The sequence below is a fragment of the Delphinapterus leucas genome, chromosome 8 (genome assembly GCF_059928025.1).
Source record: "Delphinapterus leucas isolate spDelLeu-1000000601 "Yukka" chromosome 8, BTC_Dleu_Yukka2, whole genome shotgun sequence".
Taxonomy (NCBI): Eukaryota; Metazoa; Chordata; class Mammalia; order Artiodactyla; family Monodontidae; genus Delphinapterus; species Delphinapterus leucas.
In genome coordinates this window covers 3,216,879-3,244,241 of record NC_143136.1, presented here as the reverse complement: position 1 = coordinate 3,244,241, position 27,363 = coordinate 3,216,879, and the positions used below count along the sequence as shown (strand labels likewise).

The window sequence follows — 27,363 nt, the reverse complement described above, 5'->3', positions numbered from 1 at the left end:
GCAAACTGGGCAAGCCCTCACGGGAAGACAAGTCCGGAAAAACTGGAAGAGGCAGAGATATAAATATAAATCAGATTTTGAGGGCAGTAGTTCCACTACTTGGGGGAACAAGATTTTCAAAAACGCTTTAGTGACTGTTTACCTATAGATAATTTCTATGTTAATTTTGAGTAGTTTTCATTCACGCGGAAGTAAAATTTCAAGGGCCCTCAACTGCACTTGCTGGCATCCTGCAAGTCACTTTGTATCTTTGAAAGCAACTTCCTGGCTTAAAGTCTAAACTTTAGACCAAATGTAGATTTCTGTTAATTCAGGTTTTTTTGTTTGTTTGTTTGTTTTCTTCATTGTTCTGGAGGGAATTGCCAGTTTAGAGCTGGTGATTTTATGTGGAGCAATTGACTAATATTAACAATAATCTCTTTGTTTCTACAGAGGTTGCAGAACTTGAAGCTAATTTACCTTGTAAGTATAGCATCCCCACACATTAAATGCTGTGAAATAATTGCATGGAGAAGCTTGTTTTATGTTTTGATAACTTTGCATAGCAAAAAGCCCGTTTTATATGTATGTTAGGAATAAACAGGATTTTTTTCGAGGCTCTGATAAGAAGGAGAATGTAGCACGGCAGTACTTCCTCTCCTTACAGTTTGTTGCAGAGGTGCGTTTGGTTAGGGTTTGTTCCTCTTACACAGCATTCTGTCCCACGTTCTCTTTTAGTGAAAAGGCATGTAAATCAATGGTGGACAGTCCTATTTTTGTTAGTGACAGTACCATGTTTTTGGCCCGAAAAGTGCTTATTTGTAATTTATCATTGTGCCCGAGGTAGGACAGCTGTGCTGCCTTGATGTCTCCAGGTTGCCTCACCTTGCTAGGTCCTTCTTGCCCCAGCACGCAGGGACTGACCGCGGGCCTCACTCTTCAGCAGGCCCGCTTACCAGCCAGTTAACTCCTGTGATACGTGTCAGTGTTTCTCTTTTCCCCTATCATTGATGCCTTCCCAAGCCATTATATTTTGTAAGACCATCAAAGTCTGAAAGCTTCGACCATTTTAGTATTGTTTGAAGTTAGAACTTTTTATCATCATGCTTGGTTAAGGCTGAATATGTTTGTCAACATGAGTGAACTATTTTATGCGTGGGCCTCCTAGTCCGGGCAAATGCTCGAGAGGGTTTGATACGGAGGCCATCTGATACCGGGCGAGAGGGGGCCCATCCCAACCTCCACCTAAAGTTGGAAAGATAACTGTGGGGTGCAACCCTTAAGTGGTTGTGTCATCAGTGTGTAAGGGTAAGTACATATTGTTCCTTGAAAAATTATTTTTAATATATAGTATTTATATATGAGTATAGTGGGTTGTGCCATAAAATATATTTTAGTGTAAGTCAAAAATGTCTGGATTTTTGACTTCAAAGTTGCTTGACTTCAAAGTTTTCTTCTAGTCAGAACTAGAAGGAAATATCTTGGATTTCTATTAAAAGGTTATCTTTTCACCTACTGAAGTATTTACAACTGATTTGCTTTAAAACCTTCCAGGAAAACAAACAAATGACTGTGTGTGTGGGTAGGACAGACGAAGCAGGATTAGTAAAATACTGAAGCTGGGTGATGGGTTCATTATACTGTTCTCCCTCTTTTTCTCTATTCTTTTCAGATTATATAATAATCTAATAAGGTCCAATTAAAAAGGAAAATGAAGTAATCCTTCTATTTTCCACCCCCATCATATCTTCCCACTGGCCCTCCATCTTGAACATGTATACACATGCAGACATTTAATCAAAGACCATAAAAAACTTCCAACTTACACCCAGTTTATTTTGTCCTTGTATGTTAATCTTACAGAGATTGTTGGTTTATAACTAATATAGTTTAGCTTTATCTAAATATTTGGTTTAAAAACAATAAAACTATAATTGGCTTTCAAACCAGGACTTTAACTAAAAACCTTAGGTTTGGAAAAGACATGCCCCATCTTCCTTGCCCTTATAGCTAAGATGTCAGATTTTAAAAACTACATGCTATATGCTTCCTTTCTCTTCTTCTCCCTGCCTGTTCTCTCAAAGTGGGGGGACATATAAATCAGTTTATACAAGTAAGCCAGGCTTTCCAAAAGTGTGCAACTCACTAAAGAGGAAACAAGAAACCACCAAAGAATAGATCTTTACTCTCTGATTGATAATCTTTCTAAAATATTAAGGCAAACAAAATAACTTGCCATATAGCAGTGCTGCTGGTTAATGATTCAGAACTAGTTCAGGCGCTCTGTTCATGTAAGTCTGTAGAGGTTTCTCTGTTTGCAAAAAGTAGAAGACATGTCTTTCAGATGGACGGAGGTACCGTGAGAGCCTTAGCCTGTGCTTGCAGAGAGGAAAAGCTTAGTTCTGGAGTTTTAATAAAGCTGCTGCATTGAATTAAAACAAGCTAACTTTTAACCTTTTGTTGTCATTGTTAGAACTTAAGACTTCTTTTTAGCTTTAAAATGTTTGGTTCTTTTTAGAAGTTTTATTGTTATTTTTAATCCATCTCGATAATTTCTTTATTCTTGGTGGGCCAGTCTATATTAGAAGGATTGATTTCTACATCTGTACTTTTATTAAAACAAAGGAGAATACTAGACATTAAAAACAAATGGATGGTGCCAACTTTAACTAATCAATGAAACATTTCCTAAGCCCTTGTCATATGTTTTTGTTACATATATTTCACTAAAAAAATGGTGTTTATCTTTCCAAGTTAAGATTAGGAAAAACGAATGCCATTTAAATTATTCCACACAGTTCAAATGTGTGGTTTGGGTGAAAGCCTTGAACTCTTTGGCCCCTGGTTTCTTTATTTTGAAAACAAGGAAAATGACAATGTAATCTCTGAGACCCTTTCCTGTTCTTCTAGATGGAGTTACCTTTCACTCTGCAACTATTTTCTGAGGGATTAGTCAAAAAAAGAAACCTCACTAACAGTTTTGCATTGTTTTTACGTGTCATCTCTGGCATGTTCATGAAGTAATGAAATGAGGCATGAACTAGTTTTTTTATTTTATTTTATTTTTTTGCAGTACGCGGGCCTCTCACTGTTGTGGCCTCTCCCGTTGCGGAGCGCAGGCTCAGCAGCCATGGCTCACGGTCCCAGCCGCTCCGCGGCATGTGGGATCTTCCCGGACCGGGGCACGAACCCGTGTCCCCTACATCGGCAGGCGGACTCTCAGCCACTGCGCCACCAGGGAAGCCCATGAACTAGTTTTTAATTTGAGAACTAAACTTCCTTCTGTTGATAACCTGTGTGGTCTTGGGCTGGTCACTGAACTTCTCTGGACCTTCATGTCATCTCTCACAATTGATGATGTTAGATTAGATGGTCTCTAAGGCTGTTTCCAAGGCTAAATTTGAATTGTCCTATTTTTGATGAAAATCCATACCATGTAAAACTAGGCAAATATTTTCATCAGGACTTGTAAGAAATAGCAGACGACCCAAGGAATCTAGCATAATATTTTCCAGGTTTATAAAATACAGACAATTTCTACGTATATTCCCTCCACATTCCTTCAGTACTTATCCCTTGGGTATTTACCCCTCTTCTGCATCGTTTGTCTGAAGGAGGCAGATGTAGGATATCTTGCCCTGTCTGCACCTCTGCAGTAGCTCTTCTCCAGTGGAACTACTTGGGTCTCCTGATCCAGACCGTTCTGGTTCAGTGCACATGCGATTAGAGTGTTGCCGTCCAAGTCAGCAGAGCATCCTGTCACCAGCAAACCAATCTGAATTATCGGTCGGGTTGTGAAGACATTAAAAAAAAAAAAAAAAAGAGGGCTTCCCTGGTGGCGCAGTGATGCAGGGGACACAGGTTTGTGCCCCGGTCCGAGAAGATCCCACATGCCGCGGAGTGGCTGGGCCCGTGAGCCATGGCCGCTGAGCCTGCATGTCCGGAGCCTGTTGGTCCGCAACGGGAGAGGCCACAACAGTGAGAGGCCCGCGTACCGCAAAAAAAAAAAAAAAAAAAAAAAAAAGAAAGAAAAGAAAGAAAAAAGAAAAGCCGTGGTCTGGGTGTGAGCTACCTTAGCAGGTACAGTTACTTTTAACTTCTCTTTGCTGTGGTGGGTACAGATGACTGTGGTGCTGGGTGAACAGACCAGAAGTTTGGCCTGGGCTCTTTTTCTGGTTTTTCTATGTTTAGTTAGCCTTTACCCACATACATTAATCTTCTTGAGGTACGGTTTCTTCTTTTCAAAGTAAAGTAGCATCATTCTTGAAATTAATGGAAAGATCTCCATTTTTAGGGACCATTTAAAGGGTTAAAGATAACATCCCAATTTGGAACTAACTAATAAAAAACTGTAAGGAGGAAAACACATAGCAAATATCACTGGTTTGCAGCTTCAGCACATTGGCATAATTATTATTAAACAAATAGGGGAAATATACCGGTTTAGTCTGTAGACTCAGCACCGTTAAACTTTCCCATGTGTTTCAAAGTTAGCCTCAACATAAGGACTGCTGCTAACTGTCAGACCTTCCTGACGGCCTGTTTCTTTTGCAGGTACGTGTAAAGTGTATTTTCCTGATCCAAACAAGCTTCATTGCTTTCAGCTAACTGTCACGCCAGGTAATATTCTTACATGTGTAAGTATTAAAGTGATTTTCAAACAGCAAATTCCAAAGGCTTTTGAAATCTATAATATTTGGTTTCATTTGTCCTCCAACTTTTTGAAAGTTATGACGGTAATGACCATTCCATATGAAGACAAGATACATGCTGTAGTCCAATAAAGCATAGGGAAGTGCTCTGAGGCATGTGGCGTGTGCCCAGTAACTAGGTGCAGACATTAACGCCCCCAGCGAATGACACCGAAGGCTCCTGGTGTAGGGTGGAGAGATGAGCTCTGAGGACATAACTGGACCCAGATCCTGCTCTGCCATTTAGCAGCAGTGTGGCCATGGCTAAACTGCTTAGGGACCTCTCAGCTGCAGCCCGCCCAGCTACAGAGTGGGGATCAAACAGAACCTATCTCGTGGGACCATTTGGAGGATTAAATAGATAATGGGTGTGAAGCACTTCAGCCCGGCCTGTTACAGGCACCAGGAAGGAAGCAGGTTACCAGCTGTCCTTGTTAGCACTGATCAAGTGTCCAAGCTCCAAGTGCTCCGAGCTGGTAGGTGTTTCTCCTTGGTCACGCTGCGCAGCTAGAGGGAGGGCTTGGGTTTTTTCTGGTTACAGTGCAGCTCTGGGAGTTGCACGTTTCAACAGTGCAGCCCTCTGGCTTTATGTTGACAGTGGGTGTCATGGCCAGTGGAGCTGCTGTGGGCTGGGTGGTGAAGGAAGAAAGCAGGACAGAGGGAATTAACAAGAGGGGAAGCAGTGTTGTGGAGGAAGTGGAGGGTGTTATTTTATTTGGGGGAGGGAAAGGGAGTGAGAAACTGAGAATAATGAGTCACTAGCTAATTTAATTAAAAAGTGAAAGAATGCAGAATTTCAGTAGGTGGTAATGAACCCACAAATAACCCCTGGCATTGTCTCCCTGCAGGTAGGATGGTTTTTTCCCATGGAAGGTGTTGTATTAGAACAGGAGAAATCCCATTTTCAAAATGTGCTTGAAAACTTTAAAAAATTCATTTAGTCTGTGTGGTGGTTCTACAGACGACTCTGGGGCGTATTCATAAATTCAGTCTGGTACCATTTCCATTTCTAAGATGAGTGAGCACTAGGGTAGAGATACTAACATCAGAACATCGTTGTCAGAAACGGGCGTTCCACAAGCCTGACCTCGAGAGAGGACTGAAGCTCAGGACTTGTAACTGTGAAGTGATGGAGGTTCTAACCATTCTTTGACCACCTTCATAAACACATTGCAAGCCCTGCCCGTTTTAGTGAGGGATACTGAGCACACTGTTTCCAGGTGACCCGAGGTCACCATTATGAATGTCAGTTACTCTCACTGTTAAGCATTGCAGGGTGTTTTCAGAAATTGTGGCAATTAAGATCGGTCCTCTGTTTACTAAGTAGTCTCACACTTGAGGGTTTGTAGTAAAGATATTTTCTTCTCTCTGCCTTTTTGGGGCATTTGTGAGAGCTTTGTGATTCTCAGCTATTCAGAACCGTGTTTGCTTTTGCCGGGCTTGTTACTGGCTTACATGAGTGAGTTTGTGTGGAGTCCAACCAGCCTCTGGATAGGTCTTGCTTTTGTTTGTTTTTTAACTGAATTTTTTTTACTAAATTACATGGATGTTGTTCTTGTTGAGATTATGTCTATGACGCCATCTTTGATATTCTTGAAACTGCAGCACGACTGTTTGTTACAGTTTTTGTGTTCGCTCTTCCATCAGGTAAAGAAGGAGTTTGTGTTTTGCTGCCTGTAACTGCTTAGTACTTGAGCATTTATATTTGTGGAAGTGCGCACATGGCGTTTTGTGTGGCGTGCTCTTCAGGTGCTGTGTGTGTGCCCATGTTGTGTGGTGTCAGTGACTCAGAAAGCTGCTGTGGCTCTTGTCCTTTGTTATTAAGTGAAGCGTGGCAGAGATCCGCCAACGCTAAAAACTTGCCCAACATCCTGGTTTTTTAAAAAACTTTTTGGAGTCAGGCTCTTCTTAGTTATTAAAGAAAAATAGGTCTAAGTAGTAAAGTTTTAACAGTATATGGAGCAGATGGTATTGAAACTGGCTCATTTGCAGCCAGTAATACTGGGGCTGAGTCTGAAAACTTAATAATATAGAAGATCTAGCTATTTAGGTGGTCAGGGTGGAAGAATTGCATCTGCACTTGAAGCTCAAAGCTCTTCTTTTCTGGCTCCTGGCAACATAGTTCCTGTTCGTACCTGGTAACATTTTTATAGTTTTGTTTGTTTTTGGAATGTCCCTCATGCTTGGGAATAAATGTACTCTTCAGAGAACAGATGGAAATGTAATCTGGTGATAGAGGAAAAGAAAAGAAACGAACTTAGAAGAAAAAAATCCCCACATCAACCCACAAAACAAGAAACAATGCTAGAAAGTAAAATGAAACAAAACAAAGCAAAAACCTAAAGACTGGCTGAAATACCACCAGAGTCTTCTGTGAAGTTAGAGGGATGATTTGAAAAACTGGGCCAGGTCAGAGTTGCCCAGTTGACTTGTGGAGGTCCCCTCAGCCTGCCCCCACTGTGACATGGTGGCTTGTAGGCAGAGGGGACCATGGACCCTTTTTTTTTTTTTTTTAGTTTTTACTTTTTAAATAAATTTTGCTGAGCTATAAAATTACAAACAATAAAATGTACTAACTTGAACTGTAGAGCATAGTAAGTTTTGCAGAATGGATACACATCCCTGTGTAACCACAATCCCAGTAAACATCTTTCCAGCATTCCCAAAGTTCCCTTCTTCCCCTTTGCAGTCAATTCCTCACCCCCTGCTACCCACCCAAAATTGCTTTCTGATTTCTCTTACCATAAATTAGTTGTGTCAGTTCTTGAATTTCATATAAATGGAATCATATTATGTATTCTTATTCTCTGGCTTCTTTCATGTAACATGTTTTTAAATTCATATGTATTGTTGTGGGTAACAGTACTGGTTGTATGAATATGACCTAATTATTTATTTACCTATTGATGGGCACTTGAATTCTTTCCAGCTTTTGGCTGTGATGGGTAAGACTGCTCTTAGCATTCTCGTACCATCCAAAGTTGTTTGGAATATTTTCTTATTAGTCTACTGATGTCTGTGGGATCTGCACTCATGTCCCTGTTTTCATTCCTGATGTTGATTTATTTGGATCTTCTGTTTTTTTCCTTGATCATGTTAGCTTGAGGTTTATCCAGTTGATCTCTTACAAAGAGCAAGCTTTTGTTTTTCTCAGTTGTTTATCCATTTTATTGGTTTCTGCTCTTTTCTTTATTATTTCCTTCCTTATACCTTGGGTTTAATTTGCTTTTCTTTTTCTGCTTTCCTAAGGTGGAAACTTAGATTGATTAAAAAAAAAATTTTTAAGCAATGTTGATTGAGCTATAAGTTACATTATTTTAGTCAGCGTAATGCTTCTGAGTTTCATCTGTGTGGTGTTTTGTATCTTTATTGGTGGGCTGTATTCTATTGTATGGGTTTTATTTGTAACAGGTTATAGCAGGCTATTGATGAACCTTTGTGTTATTTCCACTTCTGGGCTATTGTGAATAAAGCTCCTGTAAACCTTTGTGGGCAGGTCTTCGTCTGCCAACGTTTTTTATTTCTCCTGGCAGTGCAATTACTAGGTTATGTGATAAGAGTAAGTTTAACTGCATAAAACACTGCCGTGCTCTTTTCCAAAATGAAAGTACTGTTTTGCATTCCTGCTAGCAATGAATGAGAATTCCAGTTACCCTACATTCTTGCCAATAGCTAGTATTATCAGTCTTTTCAATTTTAGCCATTCTGTTAGGTATGTGTCTCATTGTGACTTTAATTTGCATTTCCCTAGTGACTAAAGATGTTGGGCATCATTTCCCAAGCTTGTTTACTCTCTGTATATCTCCTTTGTTCAAGTGTCTATTCAAATAATTTTACCCATTTAAAAATTGTATTGCTTGTCTCATTACTGAGTTGTAAGTTTTATATACCTGGTATAAGTTCTTTATTAGATATGTGGGAGGTTGTTTCTTTGTTTTTTTGTTTTTTAATTTGATTTATTTTTGTCTGCGTTGGGTCTTCGTTGCTGTGCGTGGGCTTTCTCTAGTTGCGGTGAGCACGGGCTACTCTTCATTGTGGTGCGCGGGCTTCTCATTGTGGTGACTTGTTGCGGAGCACAGGCTCTAGGCGTGCAGGCTCAGTAGTTGTGGCACACGGGCTTAGTTGCTCCGTGGCATGTGGGATCTTGCCCAACCAGGGATCAAACCTGTGTCCCCTGCATTGACAGGCGGATTCTTAACCACTGTGCCACCAGGGAAGTGGGTTTTTTAATGGTTAATAACATCCTTTTTATTATTGTTACATATATTAAAAATTCTGATTAGGGAATTCTATAGCTACATTGTAAATCTTGTATATTTATGTGTATATTCACGTAAGTATGTTTTTAAATGTGTTGGTTATTAGATTTGTCATGTTTTCTTAATTTTAACATTTAATTTATAAAAACTCCCTAACTGATGAGCATGATAATAAAAGTGCGCCTTACACTGAGTCATGAAATTTAAATTGTTTTATCTGTTATCCCCATTATGTTTGGTTCTTAGTTATTCTAAGCTTTGTTTCAGAGCTTTGCAGTTATAGAAGGAAAAATTTCTTAGTGTGAAATAAAGTAAGATTCCCAGTTTCTGAGCAAAGAAATACGGTTAGTAAGCCTGAAACACAGGTTTGGTTCCACACATGAACATTTGGAACAACATTTAAATAATCATGGACGTGTTAAAAGATGCGGAAATGGGTCAGAGCACTGAAGCAGGCCTTTGGCTTGACCACCACCCCAGTCTCACAGTAGCGTGTGTGTAGCTTACTGTTAATGTGTCGCTGTTTCGACACAATGTGTGCTCTCAGCCCTGGCGCTTTCTAGGGTGATTTCAGCTTTATAGGGACACCCATCATGAGGGACAGACTTTTCCCTGATGGAGTCTTTTCTTTCAAATCATCCTGGAAATGCAGGTGGCAATTCTCCGCCCTTCATATATAATAGATATGTGGTGATTGCTCTTGAGACAGTCGGTTATCTGCCTTCACATCAGCTAACTTTTGTTAGGGAAACATTCACTGCTCTTCTCCTTGCCGCTTGCAAGAACTGTGTTGATGCAATATGTCTCTGCTTACTGCTGAGTAGGTGACATGTTGTCCGATATATACTGTTGCACTGATTTCTGCCCTCTGCCTCGCACGTAAAACTGAGGCAGATTCTCTCTTGGGATGCTCAGGTTTCTAGGAGTGGGTGTGAAATTAAATGTCTGGCGTACTGTTTTAGAAGCCATTCATTACCATGGTTAAATATATATTCTGATGGTTACCAGTAAAAATGTGTATAATTATATAAAATATTTAAAAATGACGCTCTGTTTAAATGTTGAGCTTTTTGGCATTGTAAAAATCGCCAGCGCCCCTTCATTTTCCTGGACCACCTGATGGTGCCTTTTACGTAGCAGGACTTACCTTTATCTTTTTTAAAAATCATGTTTAGTGAAGTATAATTTACAGACAGTAGAGCCACTGTTCTTAGGTGTACTGCTCTCTACATTTTGACAGACACATACAGTTGTGTAGACACCAACACAATCAAGGTACATACACATAGAATGTTTCCATCAGCTCAAAAGTTGGGCCCCTTTGTAGTCAGCTTCCTCTCCCCACCCCCAGCCCCTGGCAATCATTGATCTGATTTCTGCCCTGTTGCTTTACCTTTTCCAGAATGTCATATAAATGGCCCCAGCCAGTATGTAGCATTTTGTCCATGGCTTCTTTCACTGAGCACAGTGCTTGCGAGAGTCATCATGTTGTTGCATGTGTTATTATTTCCATTGGCCATCAGTGACTTTGAAGGTGGAGGAAGGAATACAGGTGGCTGCTTAAAGCTGGAAAGTAAAGGAAATGGATTTTTCCTAGAGCCACCAGAAAGAAATGCAGCCCTGCCAACTCTTATGTTAGCCCAGTGAGATTCGTTTTGGACAAATGACCTACAAAAGATAGTAAGTTTTTATTGTTTAAGCTGCTACGTTTGTGATAATTTATTACAGCAACCAATACAAAACTAATACAGTGCTTTTTGTGTCCTAAGAAATGCAAAGATTTCCTTTTTTTTTTTTTTTAAGGAGTTTTATAGCTTTAGGTTTTAAAGTTAAGTCTGTGAGCCATTTTGAGTTAATTTTTGCATATGGTGCAAGATAAGGCTCTAGTTTCTTTCCTTCCCTTCCCCTCCTTACTCTTCCTGGGATGAATGGGGAAGTGTTCCCTTCTGTTTCCTGGAAGAGTTTTATGTAGAATTACTATTAATTCTTTATTAAATGATAGAATTCGCCAGTAAAGCCACCTAGGTCTAGTATTTTATTGTTTTGTTTTTGTGGTAAGAGTTTAAGTACTGTATGAATAAAATTTCTTAAATAGATAGGGGTTAATTGGGCTTCTTATTTTTGAGTGAGCTTTGGTGATTTGTATGTTTCAAAGAATTTGTTCATACCATCGACATTTTCACATTTATTGGTATAAGGTTGCTCTTAACATCTTCTGACCCTTTTAAGTTCTGTAGAGTCTGTGTTGATAATCCCCTCTTTAATTCCTGCCATTGAAAATGTCCGTTTTCTATATTCTTGATCAGGTTAGCTAGAGGTTATCAATTTTACTGGTCTCTGCAAGGAACCAGTTTTCGGTTTCATTGATTTTCCTCTAATATATTTTTTGTTTTCTCATATTTGCTCGTTTTCAGTTTAATTTGCTCGTCTTTCTTTAGTTCTGAAGGAGGAAGCTTAGACTAATATTGCTATACTTCCATTTCCCCATCCAAACCTTTATCATATAGTCTCATTTACTGTACATTTGTTATAACCCACAATATGTTATTATTTTTGTTTTAGATAATTATATTTTCTTCATATATTTATCAACATATTTACCACTTAACAGTGTTCATTCCTTTTTGTAGATCTGAGGTCCCATCTGTTATTTTTCTTCTGCCTGAAGAACGTCCTTGGATTTTTTTTTTGTAGTGCAGATTTGCTGAATGATGAATTCTGCCAGCTTTGCTGAATGTTGAATTCTTAAGTTGACAATTTCAGCATTGTAAGGATATCATTCTACTGCCTTCTGACATTTTTTTTTTTCTTATAAGAAGTTAGTGGTGGGCTTCCCTGGTGGCGCAGTGGTTGAGAGTCCGCCTGCCGATGCAGGGGACACGGGTTCGTGCCCCGGTCCGGGAAGATCCCACATGCCGCGGAGCGGCTGGGCCCGTGAGCCATGGCCACTGAGCCTGCGCGTCTGGAGCCTGTGCTCCGCAACGGGAGAAGCCACAGCACTGAGAGGCCCATGTACCGCAAAAAAAAAAAAAAAAAAAAAAAAAAAAAGTTGTGATTCTTTGTTTCATTTTATGTGATGTGCATTTTATTCACTGGCTGTTTTTAATGTTCTCTCTTTGTCACAGTTTTTAGCAGTTTTATTATGATGTGCTTTGATGTGGTTTTCTTTCTGTTTATCTCACTTGGGGTTTATTGACCTTTCTGGATCTGTGAGTTACAGTTTTCATCAAATTTAGAAATAACTGACCGGGGCTTCCCTGGTGGCGCAGTGGTTGAGAGTCCACCTCCTGATGCAGGGGACACGGGTTCGTGCCCCGGTTCGAGAAGATCCCACATGCCGTGGAGCGGCTGGGCCCGTGAGCTGTGGCCGCTGAGCCTGCGCGTCCGGAGCCTGTGCTCCACAACGGGAGAGGCTACAACAGTGAGAGGCCCGCGTACGGCAAAAAAAAAAAGAAGAAAAGAAAAAAAGAAAACATATATAGAAATAACTGACCAACATTTCTTTCAGTATTTTATCTATAATCCCTTTATGGGACTCCAGTTAGATATACGAATGTTAATATCTCTTACCTAGGGACTTCCCTGGTGGTCCAGTGGTAAAGAATCCACCTTCCAATGCAGGGAAGCGGGTTCGATCCCTGGTCCGGGAACTAAGATCCCACATGCTGCGGGGCATCTAAGCCCCCATACCACAACTACTGAGCTCAAGCACTTCAACTAGAGAGCCTGTGTGCCACAAACTACAGAGCCCACGCGCTCTGGAGCCCATGTGCCACAGCTGGAGAAGAGAAAACCTGCACGCCGCAACTAGAGAGAAGCCCGAGCGCCACAACGAAGAGCCCACACGCAACTAACACCTGACACAGCCAAAAAAAATAAAAATAAAAAAAAATATTTAAAAAGTATGCATATCCCCAAGTAAAACTTTAAAAAAGATATCCCTCTCTTTTTTTTTTTTTTTTTGCGGTACGCAGGCCTCTCACTGTTGTGGCCTCTCCCGTTGCGGAGCACAGGCTCCAGACGCGCAGGCTCAGCGGCCACGGCTCACGGGCCCAGCCGCTCCACGGCATGTGGGATCTTCCCGGACCGGGGCACGAACCCGTGTCCCCTGCATCGGCAGGCGGACTCTCAACCACTGCGCCACCAGGGAAGCCCCCCCAAAAGATATATCTCTTACCTGTATATTCCCTATACATATAAACTAGACTTCCATTGGGGTCAGAAGGTTTTGTTCACTTTTCTCTCTGTGCCTCACTGTGGATCGTTTCTATTTCTGCTGAGTTTTGTTTGTTTTGTTTTTGGCCACACTGCACGGCTTGTGGAATCTTAGTTCCCTGACCAGGGATTGAACCTGTGCTCTTGGCAGTGAGAGCGCCGAGCGCTAACCACGAGACGCCAGGCAAATCCCTGCAGCACTTGATTGACTCTGAGGCTCATCCAGTGAAGTGTTCGTTTCAGATATTATGGTTTTTAGCTCTTGATATTCTGTTTACTACATCTAAAATGTCTTCTCCATTTCTTTCCTCATGTTCGCGGTTTCCCCTGAATCTCAGCACCCCTCTCTCACAGCTGACTCGGGGTCTGTCTGCAGCTCCGCCCGGCCTGGCTCCTCCTCTGCTCCCAGCGGCCTTCGTCTTTCTGCTCCCCTCGCGCCCCCCCACCCCCACTCTGTCTCCTTTCCCTTGACCCGCTCATCCCCAGGTCCCTGTGACACCGCCTGATGTGAAGCGGCCTGCCAGCTGTGGAGCAGCTGGTACTCAGTCCATGTGCCTCAGTGGTTCCTTTAAAGCAGCCGCAGTGTGGCGGACTGGGTACGTGAGCAGAGCTTCCGGCGGCTGCGCGTGGTCCACGCTCCACGTGTCAGCGTGCTTGTTGCTGTGCTGCTGGCGGTGCTTGTCTTCAGGTCTTCCGTAACGCCCGCCCCACAGGCTCCCCTGGCTAGCTCAGCCCACATTGGCTCTCCCTCTTCAGTGAGCCCGCTGCACGGGCGCTCAGTGTCGCTCAGCTTGGCGCCGCAGTTTTCTTTTGCTATATTTTCACCTGAGTGTGGGCAAGCCAGGCCTGTGAGCCAAAGCCCACCCCGGGCCAGTTGTGCAGCCCTCGAGCCGAGAATGGTTTCTACATTTTTAAAGGGCTATTTAAAAAGATAAAAAATAAAACAAAACAGTACATGACAGAGACCTGTAGCCCAAAGCCCCAAGTACGTGGCGCCTGGCCCTTTTCAGAGAGTTTGCCGACCCCTGATCTACAAGGTTATCTTGGCAGGGATTGTGTTTTTCCTGCCCTTAAGTTTAAAATTTGCATAGAGTGTAATTTCCAGTGTGCTGTAAATATTGACATTTAAAGGGGAAAGTATTATTTTACTCTTTAAAATGTTTCCAGTAGAATCTAAATACCATGGCTACACCCACCATCATGCATTAAAAAAATACATATGTATATGAACAGGCTCCATTTTAATGGTTGGAAAATGTTCGTGGCTGCTTTTTCTCCTTGCACTCATATATTTTTATTTCACTTGTCTCACAGAATTTTATCCTAATATAAACATTCCTCTGCCTATAAGAATTTTTTCACCCTGTCATACTGTTTTGTAACTATGTATTTATATTTATTTAAGAAGTTCCTATCACTGTGAGACTCCTGGGTGTTGAGCATTTTCTTTTGAACGATTGTTACAGTTGTTGTTTGTACCAGCTCCTGGCTCCTGGTTTTCTTCTGTTGCTGCCACTGCCCCTCCTGTCCCGTCTCCTGACCCAAGTCGGGGATGCCTCAAGGCTTTGTACTGTCCTTGGACCTCCATAGTCAGGCCCTTGGGGACCTCGTCAGCTCATGAAATCTGGATGCTCTTATACACAGCTCCCAAACCTCACATGCAGCCCTGACCTCTCCCCTACACTCCAGAAAGATCTGTCCAGAAAGATCTGCCAGCTGCCGATCAGTGTCTCCGCTTGGTTGTTGACATGAAATCTCAAATCCGACGTTGGACTTGGCGCACCTGTGCCCTCTGCAGTCTTTTTATCTTCGAGGTGACGGCTCTGCCCTTCTCCATTGCAGGGTCAAACAGCGCAGTGCTTCGACTCCTTTCTTCCCCACCCCACCCCTAATCTGCCAGCAAATCCTGGTGTTGCTACCATCACAGTATCTCTACTCCAGCTGCTCCTACCCCGCTCCTAACCAGCATGATGTTTCTGTGGTCCTGCCCCTCCTCTGCTCAGACCCCTCTTGTGGCTCCCTGCCTTGCTGAATAAAAGCCAGTGCACTTAGCAGTGGCCTGCGAGGCCAGGCCTGCTACCTCCGCAGCCACAGCTTCCCCTTCCCCTGCCTCACCTTCTGTCCTCTGCATGTGCCCTGAATGCATCAGGCGCTCTCATGGGTCTCTCACCACACTTCCATACCTGGAGTATTCTTCTCCCAGATACCCTCCGTTTTCCAGCCTTCACTCTCAGACCTCCCTATTTAAAATTGCAGCTCCTCCCACCTCCTGGCCCCTCAGCTCTTTTTCACTTTCTGTTATATGATTAACTTACTTACTTTGTTTCTTCCCACTAGAATGTAAGCTTCATGAGGGCAGGAAGGTCTCTTGCTGGTGGTGCCTAGAACAGTGCCTGACACATAGTAGCATTCATCAAATGTTTTTTGGATAAATAGTGATGGTTACTAAACAAAATAGCATTTCATCGGAAATGTATCTGAGAACGAGAGGCTACTCTTAGCATTTTTCTGATTTAGTTGATGTGCTTGTGAACGATGTTACTTAATGCCAGAAAGAAGGGGGCAATATCAGTTTTATTCCTTCCTTTGGTCTTTGTAGGTATAGACACTGAGAACTGCTTGTTCATATAAATAAGTAGGCAGGCACGGAAGGTGTTTGTTGTCACTACATCTTTGTGTCCCCGGACTTCAAAGTTAGGGGCCAAAATTCATACAAGGTATTTTACTGTGGTCTTTCAGCTGATTACTAGATTAGGTTCCTTCTTCTATTTTGTTGAAAGCAAAGAGTTGGGAACCACCTGGTTGGAAATGGCTTTACAAACCCAGTCATTAGAATCCCTTTGTGTCGCATTTTCCGAGGTACGCACCAAAACCACTTTCCTAAGACCTGCCAGCCGACCGCTAATCATACCCATCATTCTTCACTTGACGGCCTCTCATGTTACCTGAAATATTCAGAAAGCATTGAGAAAATTGTGATATTAATTTCATCTTACCCCTACCAATATAATATTAAAAACTTAGGGTTTACGAAAACCCGTGGCTGCAGATTTAGCTCAGTGTATCAGAAATTTCTGCCGTGTGCATCAGTAGGCAGGACCAGTTCTAACTGCCAAGACTCTCTCTTTGGCGAAGCCTCTGAATTAAGATGTGTCTCCAACAGCTACCTTACTTCCGAGTTTAATCCCTAGTGGAGAGGTGAGGTGTGGGGCTGGCACCATGCGGGGGGGAGGCACGGGCCTCTTGCTTCTTGGCACCCTCTTTGCTTGCTTCTCATGGGGGTGAGGCATTCTTTTCCAGTAGTCCCGGGATTGACATTACTAAATGAAATCTAATCATCCCTGCCATCAGGCTCCACGTGTGTCTAACTTCAAGACATTCCAACTTGAACTGGGACATCTTATCTTTAACGCCATGCTTTGCCCTTTACAGAAATGGGTGTAAGATAGGGAAAGCACGACCCTGCGTAGTGCCTCGATTCAAGGAGCTTTACCGTGGCCGGTGCATCACACCTTGGTGCAGTGCGTCATAGGGAGGCGCTAGATGAGCAGTAGGCCTTCTTAAAAGTGGGAGAAAGACAGTGAAAGGGGAGGTGGGAAGGGACAGCTGGCATGACTCCTTGGCCTCACAAGTACTGTTGGGCAGATTGATTTCATGACAGGGCACTCGTGGACACTGGCCATCTAGAAGTGGATTCTGTTAAAGCTGTCAGTGCCCACATACCCCGTGGACAGTGTGTCCTCCCCGCAGTACCCGTACCCTGGCTGGAAGACACTAGCGTATGGTTCCTGGCAGGAAGGAGGGAGTAGGCTCCAGGGCACAGAGGGCTCCCTGTGTAACACAGCGAGATAAGGCGAGTTCTAACTGCGGGACAGACATAAATGTTGACACAATCTCAACGCCCTTAAAGAAGAAAAATGGTTTTATAGTGGTGGCTGGTTTGAGACCAACAACTTCCTATTAAATGTTCATTTTATATAAAAAGCTGATAAAATGTAATATTGCTGATTTGTTCACGATGATAATATTTTAGAGGAAGTTGAACATTCGTTTTAAAGATGGTGGTAATTTTATCAAATTGTGAAGTTCAGAGTAATTTAACTCCTGTGGGGGGCATTCGTGCTGGAGCGCCCTCTGTTGGCAGCCACACCAGCAGCGCTTGCGACTCAGCCGAGCCCACCGCCGGCGGACTCCAGGAGAGGCAGAGAGGTGGGCGGCGCAGCGAGGGAGTTGGGACTGAGCTGTGGGGTCTGCAGACCTGGGGCGGCGGGGGGGACACGACGGTGCCGCTCTGACCCTGGACATTCTTCTGCGTACCCTCCAGCCCCTTTCCAGAGGGCCTGCTCTGTTCTGAAGGCTGTACCAAGCGCTCGGCCAGCCAGCCCACGAGTGCTGAGCGGGCACAGTCGCTGAGACGGTGATTTTGTCTGGCTGGTTCACTGCCGTGTCCCCGGCCAGGGTCTGGAGCAGGGCCTGGCAGAGGGTCCATGCTCAGTCAGTGTTTGCCGAGTGACTGGAAGCCACGTGCCGGGCACCGGGGAAAAGCAGTCAGCACAAGCCTGCCTCCCCCGTGGAGCTGATTCTCGTGGGGAGACCGGCGGCACACGGGTGACCGAGCGCTGAAGCAAGGTGGTCACCTGTCATTGAGGGGAGGCACTGGGTGCCGCGGGCCGGGACCGAGGGGCTGAGCGCAGGGAGGGGGCCAGTCTCCCAGGGGAGGCCTCCCTTTTCCCGAGGGCACGTGGCCAGTGAGGAGGAGAGCGCTGCAGGCGCCCGTCAGTGTGGGCTGACTTGTAACTGTCAGGTCAGGGGCGAGGCTGGTGAAGTAACAAAGGAGCCCTGCAGTCCTCTTTTTCAACTCTTAATTCTCTGTATTTGCCATATGCTAACATAGTGTTTGCCTTTTGTTTCCTTTTTTTTTTTTTTTTAATTTAAAGGATTTTTTTGTTTTGTTTTGTGTTTTTTGATAGATGAGGGTTACTACCAGGGTGGAAAATTTCAGTTTGAAACTGAAGTTCCTGATGCGTACAACATGGTGGTGAGTAGCCCGCGCTTGAGCCGCTGTTCCCCCTTCTTGTGGCGGGTGGCCGTCACAGGGCCCGGCAGTCCCCCCGCGTTGTGTCCGAGTGCAGCCCACCCAGTCCTGGGACTGAGCACGAAATGGCTGACACTTGTGTGGTTAATGCCCCTCATCAGCATTCTTGAGAGTTTTAGCGGAGAGGTTCCCTTTCTCAACAAGTGTTTGTGAGTACTGTGTGCCAGTATGTGCTGGGGTGCAGCTCTGCCAAGGTTGGAATTACCGCCCCGAGGCTGGCACCTTTAAAGGGGGCTGCTTGGGTATTTCATGCAAATCTTGTTAGACTCTGGCACTGGAGAAAAGAGCATTTTATTTTAAACTGTAGTTTTGTTTATGGTATAACAGCACAATTCCAGAAGTGTATAAAATGTGCGTTTTCGAATTTTGGAAAAGAATAATGACCTGTAGTTTCAAATTATGAGTGATTTACACCCCTAGCTACATGTTGATCCCTCCAGGACCCTCCCAGTAATAACCGTGCCAAGTGCTGTCACATCTGTCTTTGCTTTTAAGGAACATGCCGACCCATTAGGAAGGTGAGAGAAAGTGTAGAAAGTTATCATAAAGTGATAAAAGTGGTAAGTAGCAGACAGTGTTATTGGTTAATAATAGGAAGATGCTTTAGAGGAATTCAGAGGAGGAAGAGAGAGGGTCACTTTTGGAAAGTGGTCGGGGCCAGTTAAGCTTCTGAGGAGAACTAGAATTGGAGTCGTCCTGCCTCGGGTTGGCTCATGCACAACTGGGACGGGTGTTCTAGGTGACGAGGACATCTCTGCAACTGTGTCAGCGGGTATGGAGATGAGAACTGGCAACCTGTGTACAGGTCAAGTTGACCAGGTCTACTTGAATGAAGAATCAGGGTTGGGGAATAGTGGAGAGGTGAGAAAACTCAGATTTGGGGTTTTGGGGGCATTTTCACTGTGGCTGTGAGAAATCGTTGAAGGTTCGGAACAGCACGGCACACCCCTGAGTTGGGCGCCGGAGTGGGCGTGGTATGCGGGCCCTCTCCATCCCTGAGCTGCCGAGGTTGGCACGTGGCCAGCTCTGCCGATGTGATATACATCTTTCCCCCCGTGATGTTCCTCAGCCTTCTCCGGCCTGTCGACTAGGAAAGAAAAATCTGATGGTAAAGTTCAGTCTCCTGTTAACCTGAGGCTGTGGGAATCGGGCACAGCGTGTGTCCCGTTGCTTTCCCTGCAGTAACTGCTCCCTCCTTTTCTGACAGGGGGAATCACCTGCTCCCTGCGACCTCAGCCCATCTCCACCGCCCAAGTCTAGTTCAGTGGCTGTAACACTTGTTTGTTTAAAGCCAAACTTTTATCTATGGAAATTGATCTTTACTGGGCTACTGTATTAAAAGTTCTTTTGGAAATGTAATTTATGAGGATGGAAGAGTTAGTAGTCCAAGAAAAACAAAAAATAAATTTAATTTTTAAGTGAAGACAGGAAAATATGCATTTCAGGCCTTTGTCAATCCAGCCAGCCAGCCACCCGCTGAGACTTCCCCTATTTCCCTGATCACCAACAGGGGAACCTGGCCTGACAGAGCTCTGCACTCCCTCAGGTGAGAGCAGCTTGAGAACTTGGTTTAAGTGCGCACATATTAAGGATTTGGGGCTGTTTTGATGGTTTCTGGAAACAGCCCGACGTGCGGTACTTAAAACTCTAGACTCTAACCTTCTGGACATATGCCATATCCGTGGGTTACTCATCTAGAGAATGTTAAAATTAAAGGGCGGAGAGTTTGTGACAGTCTTCAGAAAAGCAGTGAATTTGGCGGGGCTGAGAACCGTAGTTCGGGTGCATTGGCATCATTTAGTGGCAGAGTGTCTTTTTCCAAGTGTGAGGAGAAAGCAAAACCTCAGAAACGTCAAGGAAGGAACAGAGTTTTGTCGAGGGCTTCTGTGTGTCAGGTGCCTCCACTCAGTTTTACCTTATGTCACTCTCCAGTAGTTCTCTCGGTGACATTAATGTTCATATCTTTCCCATCAGGAAGTTAGGGCTCAGAAAGGTAAAGTTAAGAACTTGTTGGCTTTGCCGGCCTCGGTGGCTCAACTGCCAAGGCTGATTCTTGTCCAGAGCTGCCCGGCTTCCTAATGTGTGCCCTTCCCACCGCGCCTGGTGGCCGCTTGGTAGTGAGGAAATGTTTGTCATACTCGCCGTTTAAGAAGCAGAGAAGTAGGAAATGAAATAAACAGAGGATAGAAAGCCACTGAGCCTCCAAGACACTTTTCCTGTATTAACTGGTGGCGTATAAAGACCTTACATTTCTATGTTTTAGTTTCTGTCTCCTTTGGAAAATTTCTAAATGATGGGTAGTCCTGTTTCATCAGGAAGGAGACCCATGTTCTCCAGCCAGGAAGCCCTGAGAGGCCAGGCCCTCGGGGCTGTATCCAGACGCCACCCTGCTGCCGTGAGGGCCTCTCTGCCTCTCATCCAGGCAGAGGTGGCGCAGCTGCCTTACCAGCAGGCCAGTGAGGGTCACAAGCTCACGCAGGGCGCGCAGGGCTGCCCTGCCTCCAGGGTGCGTGAGGTAAAGTTCTTCAGTGATACAGAGGTAGTTGTGTTCACCTTTTCTGCGGTTAAGCTTTATCTACAGAATTCTTCTTAGCGCCTTTCTTCACTAGACCGTCTGCTCCCTGAAGGAAGAGTCTGGAGGTGTCTTAATCTCCCCGTATTTCCAGTGCTGGGCGGGGGCTGCCACGCCAGGCGTCCAGTGCTTGGCATGCTCTCTGCCCCCAACAAGTCTATGGTGTTGCAGGTTAAACCAGCATACGAAAATACATAGGTTACAGGCAGATGGGCAGAGACTATGAGGGCAGACTTGAAGGAATTCATGTTTCATCTGGATGAGGAGATACAGCCAGTTTTTAGCAAGTCAGCCTGAAAGGGCTTTGTGGAGCTTTCTCAGGATTCATTTGCTCTAATGCCATAATTTACATGGTTTCTGTACTTCATAAGGAATTTGTTTTTAACCCCTAACACTTATAGTTCCTATAATTAAGGTCAGTTACTAAGGTTGTGAATGAAAACCTTTTAAGCAGTAAAGTAGATCACTATTTTGGAATAAACTTTTTTAGAACAGAAAGAATGCACCTGTTTGGTGCCCCCTCACCCCTCACCCCCCTCCGCCCCAGCAGCTGAAAGGCAGATTTCCTCGGGATCTTTGTCCTTTTTTCCCTGAACTTTATCTCACAGTCTCCAGCTGCCTCGTAATCCCTCTCAGTCCTAGAAATAGGCTGCAGTGATTGACTGACGTTTAATGAGCTCCTAAAATGCGCTGGATTCTGTGTCAGGCACTGTAGGCTGGAGATGAGAGTCGAGCGGCCTTTGAAGAAGCTCAGTCTCTGGACACAGAAACAGTGACGAACCAATGTGATGGGGATGCCCGGAGGAGGCCTGAGTGCAGATGGCAGCTTGGCTGTGATGTCCCAGGCCTCACGATGCTCCCATGGCATTTTGCTGTGAGTGGTCAGAGGAAACCGTGTGCTGAAGCAGGAGAAAGGAATGCGGCTTTTCTCTCCCCCTGGAAGTGAGGTTATGTGATGCAACCAAATCGAGTAATGTGACCGTGACCAGCCCTGAAAGCGGTCAGGAAGGGCTGCCCTGCCACGTTTCCAGAAGGAGGAGAACCGGAGGTACCACAAGTAACACTTGAATACCCAGTCACCCCTCTTCTTTTTATGTAATTTATTATACTCTGTGGAAAATTGAGAAAATACCACTCTGCAAAAGTAGAATATCAATCACCTGTTATGTCTCCACCCGGAGACGATCACCGTCAGCGTTTTGATGTATGTTACGCACAACGCACAGTCACACGTACGAGTGGGGTCACGCTCCACGTAGCTTGGTGACTGGGTTTTTTTTTAACATTATAGTATAGGACAATATGTCATCATATCGTGAGAACGTATGTTATCGTGTCACTTAATATATAATTACATCATCATTAGTAAGAACACTTAATTGTATGATGTATCATGGTTTTCAACTAATCCTTTACAGTTGATCACTGGCTGACCAATATTTTGATTATACGAACCAGACTTTATGTAAGGGGCAAAATAGTAAATATTTTAGGCCTTGTGGACCATATATGGTCTCTGTCGTATGTTCTTTCTTTGAAACAACCTTTTAAAACTGTAAAGGCCATGCTTAGATTATAGACGACGTGAAAACAGGCCTGGCCTTATTTGGTCCATGGGCTGTAGTTTACTGAGCCCTGGAATAAGCAGTGCTGTGATACATGCCCTAGACAGCAGCCTGTGCGTGCCTGCCGCTGTCTTTGGATAAATTCTTAGAAGTGGAGTTACAGGTACTGAGTAACTGACGCTCACTTTAAGGCTTTTTATCAGTACTATGCAGTTACCCTCCAGAGAGCTTTTCCAGTTGACATCCCCACCATCAGTGTTTGAAAATTCCCTTTTTCCTAAACCCTTACCAACATGGGATATTTTCATTATTTTTTTTCTTTTTGCTCTTTTGGGAGGAAATAAGTGGTATCTAAATGTCATTTGAATTTTCATTTCTTAAATAAGTAGGATGCTAAACTTTTTTCCTACTTATTAGCTGTTTATGTCTTTTATGAGCTGTTGTTATGTGCTTAGCCCTTTTTTTCCTTTGAGGTATTTTTTTTTTTATTATAAGAGTTCTTATATAGAAATTATATGAAACTTTTTCTTAGTTTACTTAGCTGTGCTATAAACATTTTCCTGTTTTTCATTTTTTCTGTTGTTCTGTAAAAGTTTGTGTTTTTTTTTTTCACCACTGTGGTCAAATCTACTTTTCCTTCTTGAATTTTTCATGTTGTGAAATGCTTAAAACAGGCCTTCAGACCCCAAGATAACTCATCCACGTTTTCTTCTAGTCCTCTTAGAGTTCTGTGTCGTTTCTGTGGAATAAAGCTCTAAGTGAATATCTGACTGTACTTTTCCGAATGGTTAGCCAGTTGTCCACTGAAGAATCCCTGCTTCCCCATTGATTTGCACTGCAGTCTTTGTCATATACTAAACCCTTAGCTGTGTGATGGGATGGCTGGTCATGCCACCACTGAGGTAGGAGGTGGAGCTGGTATTTCTTGGTCTTGCTTTGGGGGCGGTAAGGGTCTACAAGAATGGTTCAGTTTAGAAAGTGTGTGTCAGAATCCAGGACCACGGTTCTGGTGCAGAGGTTTGCTCTCTTTGTGGGCGACCGTTGTTACGAGGGCCATTGGCCCGGGGGCGGCTGCACCAACATCTAACTGTGGACGGTGTGAAGGGACAAGGAGGAGAGGGGCAAGTGCAGTCGGGCCCTTGGAGCCTCGTGGACACTCGGCGGGGTGACTGTGTGTTGGGGCCTCAGAGGAGGGAGGGGGTGAGCCTTCAGTCCCTTCAGATCCTGAGTTGGTGATGCGCTCTACCCAGTAGGTTACCTGCGTTCGGTGTTCATTAGAGAGATTTACCAATATGTACAGCGCCAGTGACGCTGACCTTCCCTCTTCAGCCTGAAGGCCCTGCTGAAAGTGCAGGCTGCGCTAGCATTCCTTCTGTCGAATGCACTCCTGTTTACTTGCAGGAGAGCAGGTGAGCGCATTCAGTAGGTCTCAGCTCACTCTGAGCCTGAGTTCTGTAATCCTCAGACACCTGCATCTGCATGGGTGGATAATCATTTTGGGGAGTCTGGGTGACATGACATACTTGACATTCTGATGTCATGGTGTTTTGAAATCAGGAAGAAAACTTATGAGGGTGCTGAAAAATATGTTTGTTTTATACAAATAAGAAGCTGAAACTATTAGAGTACTAGAAATAGTACAGGAGAAGATCTGGATGGTGAAAGATTTTCTAGATTGGTATCAAAGATAAAAATTTGATGACGAAGGTTTCGTATCTGTGAGATGACTGTCAAGCTCCTCAAAGCAAGGCCACCTCGCGGTGGAACTGGGCCTGGGGAAGAGGCGCACCCGCTGCAGGTGGGTGGGCTCGCGGCCTCTCTGGAGGCGAGGGCACTTGGCGCTGAGTGCGCAGCCTGCTCTCTGGCAGCCCCTCCCCTTCCTGGCCTTCATCCTGGGGAAATATCTCATGGATGCGCATGAAGACAGCATTGATCCAGCAGGTTTGTAGTGGAAGTGGGAAGCAACCTAAACGTCCAATAATAGGGAACTGGCTTGTTAAATACTAGTGTTTGTACCGTGGAATGCACAAAAGCCCAAAGTCATCTGAAATGGTGACAAAAATAAACGTGGAAAAGAAATATATAGCACATTTCCCTACTTCTGTAAAGAAAAATGAATGTGCGTCACACGCACCTGTGTGTCGCCTAGAACAGAGGCTCCAAAATGTGCATCAGGTGTTACTAGAGATTATTTCTGGGGAGAGTTTTATATTCTCTATATCTGTAGATGTGCAGATAGCTTTCCTTTTTGTTGTTTTCTTAGGCGAGTATGGATTGCTTTTAAAACAGAGTAATAGTAAAAGAACAGTTTTATGTAAACATGCTTCACCCTGAGTACTGCTGATGTGCCTCATTCCCATGTACTTGTGTTCGTTCTCTCCTCCTTTAAGTATAAAGTGGGCTAGGACTTGCACCTAGAAGAAAGTAAATGACAACAACGCCTTCAGAGACACCCACAGAGGGGGCCAGCGCTGCCGTGAGGGGCAGTATTTCAGCCGTAGCTCAGCTACGTAGCGTCAAGGAGGCCGCGGGCTCCCGTAGGCAGTGGGGCGTGGAGGGTGCAGAGCTCCTCCCCGGAGGGCACCGTGGCTCCTCCTGCACAGCCTAGACCCAGGCAGGGTCAGAGGATGCAGAAGCCCAGCCACCGGCACCAGCCGCCGGCAGCCCCGGGGCCTGTAGAGGGGTTCTGTTAGGGGTGCAGGCAGCCTTTACCCGTGAGAGTGGCACGGTGCATGCAGTGTGCAAACACTGCTGCGGGGGTGACGGAGCCGGTGCCTGCTGAGCCATGTGAGTGGTGAGACAAGGCCCTGGGCGGGGTACGTGGAAGGCTCTGGAGAGCCTGTGATCTCTTCCTTCTGTGTTGCAGCCTCCTAAAGTGAGATGCCTGACCAGGATCTGGCACCCCAATATCACAGAGACAGGCGAGATATGTCTCAGGTGAGTTTATCTGCGTTCCTGTCTTCCGCGTTGTGAGCACCGTGTGTGAGTGATGGGCTTTCTACACGGTGTCTCCCCCGAGAGGAGATCTTGAGGCTGGGCCAATGTTAGGGAGGCTTCTGGCTGCACTCTGCGGTCCACCCAGGTGCCCCCCCTCGAGGGCCCTTACCCTTTTCCCTCCATCTGGCTGATTTTAGCTAAGAGGGGAGAATATGAGTAATGGAATCCAGGGTGGGGGGTGTGGATGGGAGGCTTCAGAAGACCCAAGCACTTGTATTTAAATGTCCTCTTTCCCAAATCGTCTTGATGCGCATAGGAGCACTTTCGTAGCAGGATAAGCTTTCCCAGTCGTGCCTGGGTCCCCACCCTTCCAATGGCAGATGGTCAGGGGTCAGTGACTTCCTGCCGCCTAAGCTTGCTGGTCACTAACGTAGAGAACTGGAGGAGTTGTGTAGAGTGTTGGTTGTTGTCGTTTTTAAGTAAATTTAGCTTGTGGGCTTTATTTTTCTGCGTCTTGCGCTTTCTCTGGTAGGGCAGTGAGGTTAACTTGTAGGGGCTCTGGTGCTGGACCTCCGGGCCGAGCCCCAGCCCCACCACTGCCAGCTTAGGGACTGCGGGAACCTGGAGAGCAGGCAGACAGGGTTTCTCCGGTGTGTCCTTTGCTTTCTTACTGTGAGCTAGTCCCTCCTCAGACCCTGCCTCTGTATCCTGTCCTTTTACCCTCTTCTCCCCACACGTGCACTGTGACCGCTCCTCCCTGTGAGGACAACCATTAGGATTCATCTCCCCATTTTATTTTGTATGTGGAGCCCCCTTTTCTTTCATATCAGCTTCATTTTTTAACAGCTAGTTAACGGGAATTCCCTGGTGGTCCAGTGGTTAGGTCTCCATGCTCTCACTGCCAAGGACCCAGGTTCAGTCCCTGGTTGGGGAACCACGATCCCGCCAAAAAAAAAAAAAAAAAAGATAGTTAAAAATACACTTTATAAGTCAGTCATCCTCCCTTTTAAGTATCTGTCCTTTAAGTATTGAAACTTTAAAAATCTATGATCTTCAGGTCCAGATTGTAAGTGGTTTCTGGTCCGGCCTTGTCTCCCCAGGCTTTTCACCTGTGCCCACTCTCCTGGGGGCTCCCCACACTCCACTTCCTGTCACGTCCCCTTCTCCGGTCAGAATTAGGTCCAGAGAGGGCATTTCTCTACTCACTTTTGCAGTCTTCTGAGAAATCAGATTATTGGCAAAGTATAATAGGAATTAATGTAAATTTGGTTAAATTTGTAGTTAAATTTGGTTAAATTTGTAGCCTGCTACAAAAGACAGAAACTTTAAAGGAAAATCATTGATAGGTTTAGCCACATTAAAATTAAAAATACAAAAGCACAAAATTGAAAGAGAAAAGATCAGCAAGATTACATCCTTTGTATGTAAACAGTCCTTTCAATCAATATGAAAACGATGGGACATATCCACCGGAAAAATGAGCATTGCCTACAAGTAGGTGATTCATAGAAGGAGAAACACAGCGGGTGGTGAGCGTCTGCTTGATGCTCAGTCTCCTTGGTGATCAGAGGACACGTGGAAGCAAGGGGACGCCGCTCACCACTTCTCAGACTGGCAGATACAAAAGCAAAGTGTGTGTGAGAACAGGCTCCCTCGTTGCACTGGAGAGTGCATGTACCTGTACACCTTTCGTTGGTCCTTCAGCCATAAGGCCTACATTTAACTTGTATATACCCTCGGACCTGTCAGCTGCACCTCTGGGAATTTAACTGAGGGAAGTAATGTGCCAGGTTTATGTACAAAGACTACCTCTTTGTGAAAAACTAGACAGTGTCCAGCGATGGTTTTGGACACAGCCGACTCATGGCATCTCCTGAATAAAGGAAATGACGTGCCTGGCGCTCCATGGGGCCTGGTCTAGTCACAGGGGTGCTTTTTGCTTCTCTTAGTGAGACTTGCCCTGCTCCCACCAAGGGCCCACACCCTGCTCTTGGCTCAGGGCCAGCAGTGTTATGTCTGTGGGATTGGAGGGACCAGGGCCATGAACCCG

General features: G+C 44.8%; 1 protein-coding gene across 19 annotated transcripts in view; it reads left to right on the top strand.

The window, feature by feature from the left end:
* UBE2F (ubiquitin conjugating enzyme E2 F (putative)) overlaps positions 1–27,363 on the top strand; it is an 85,428-nt gene that overhangs the window by 48,526 nt on the left and 9,539 nt on the right. For 6 of the 19 annotated variants that reach the window (XM_089916137.1, XM_089916130.1, XM_089916128.1 and 3 more), the window contains 4 exons: positions 433–462; positions 4,534–4,599; positions 18,082–18,182; positions 25,243–25,313. In XM_089916137.1, the coding sequence (XP_089772263.1) occupies positions 433–462; positions 4,534–4,599; positions 18,082–18,182; positions 25,243–25,313 (268 nt within the window). Of the gene's footprint in view, positions 1–432; positions 4,060–4,533; positions 4,617–18,081; positions 18,183–25,242; positions 25,314–27,363 lie in introns of all 19 variants that reach the window. The other 13 variants (XM_089916139.1, XM_022568094.3, XM_089916145.1 and 10 more) reach the window with 5 other exon arrangements.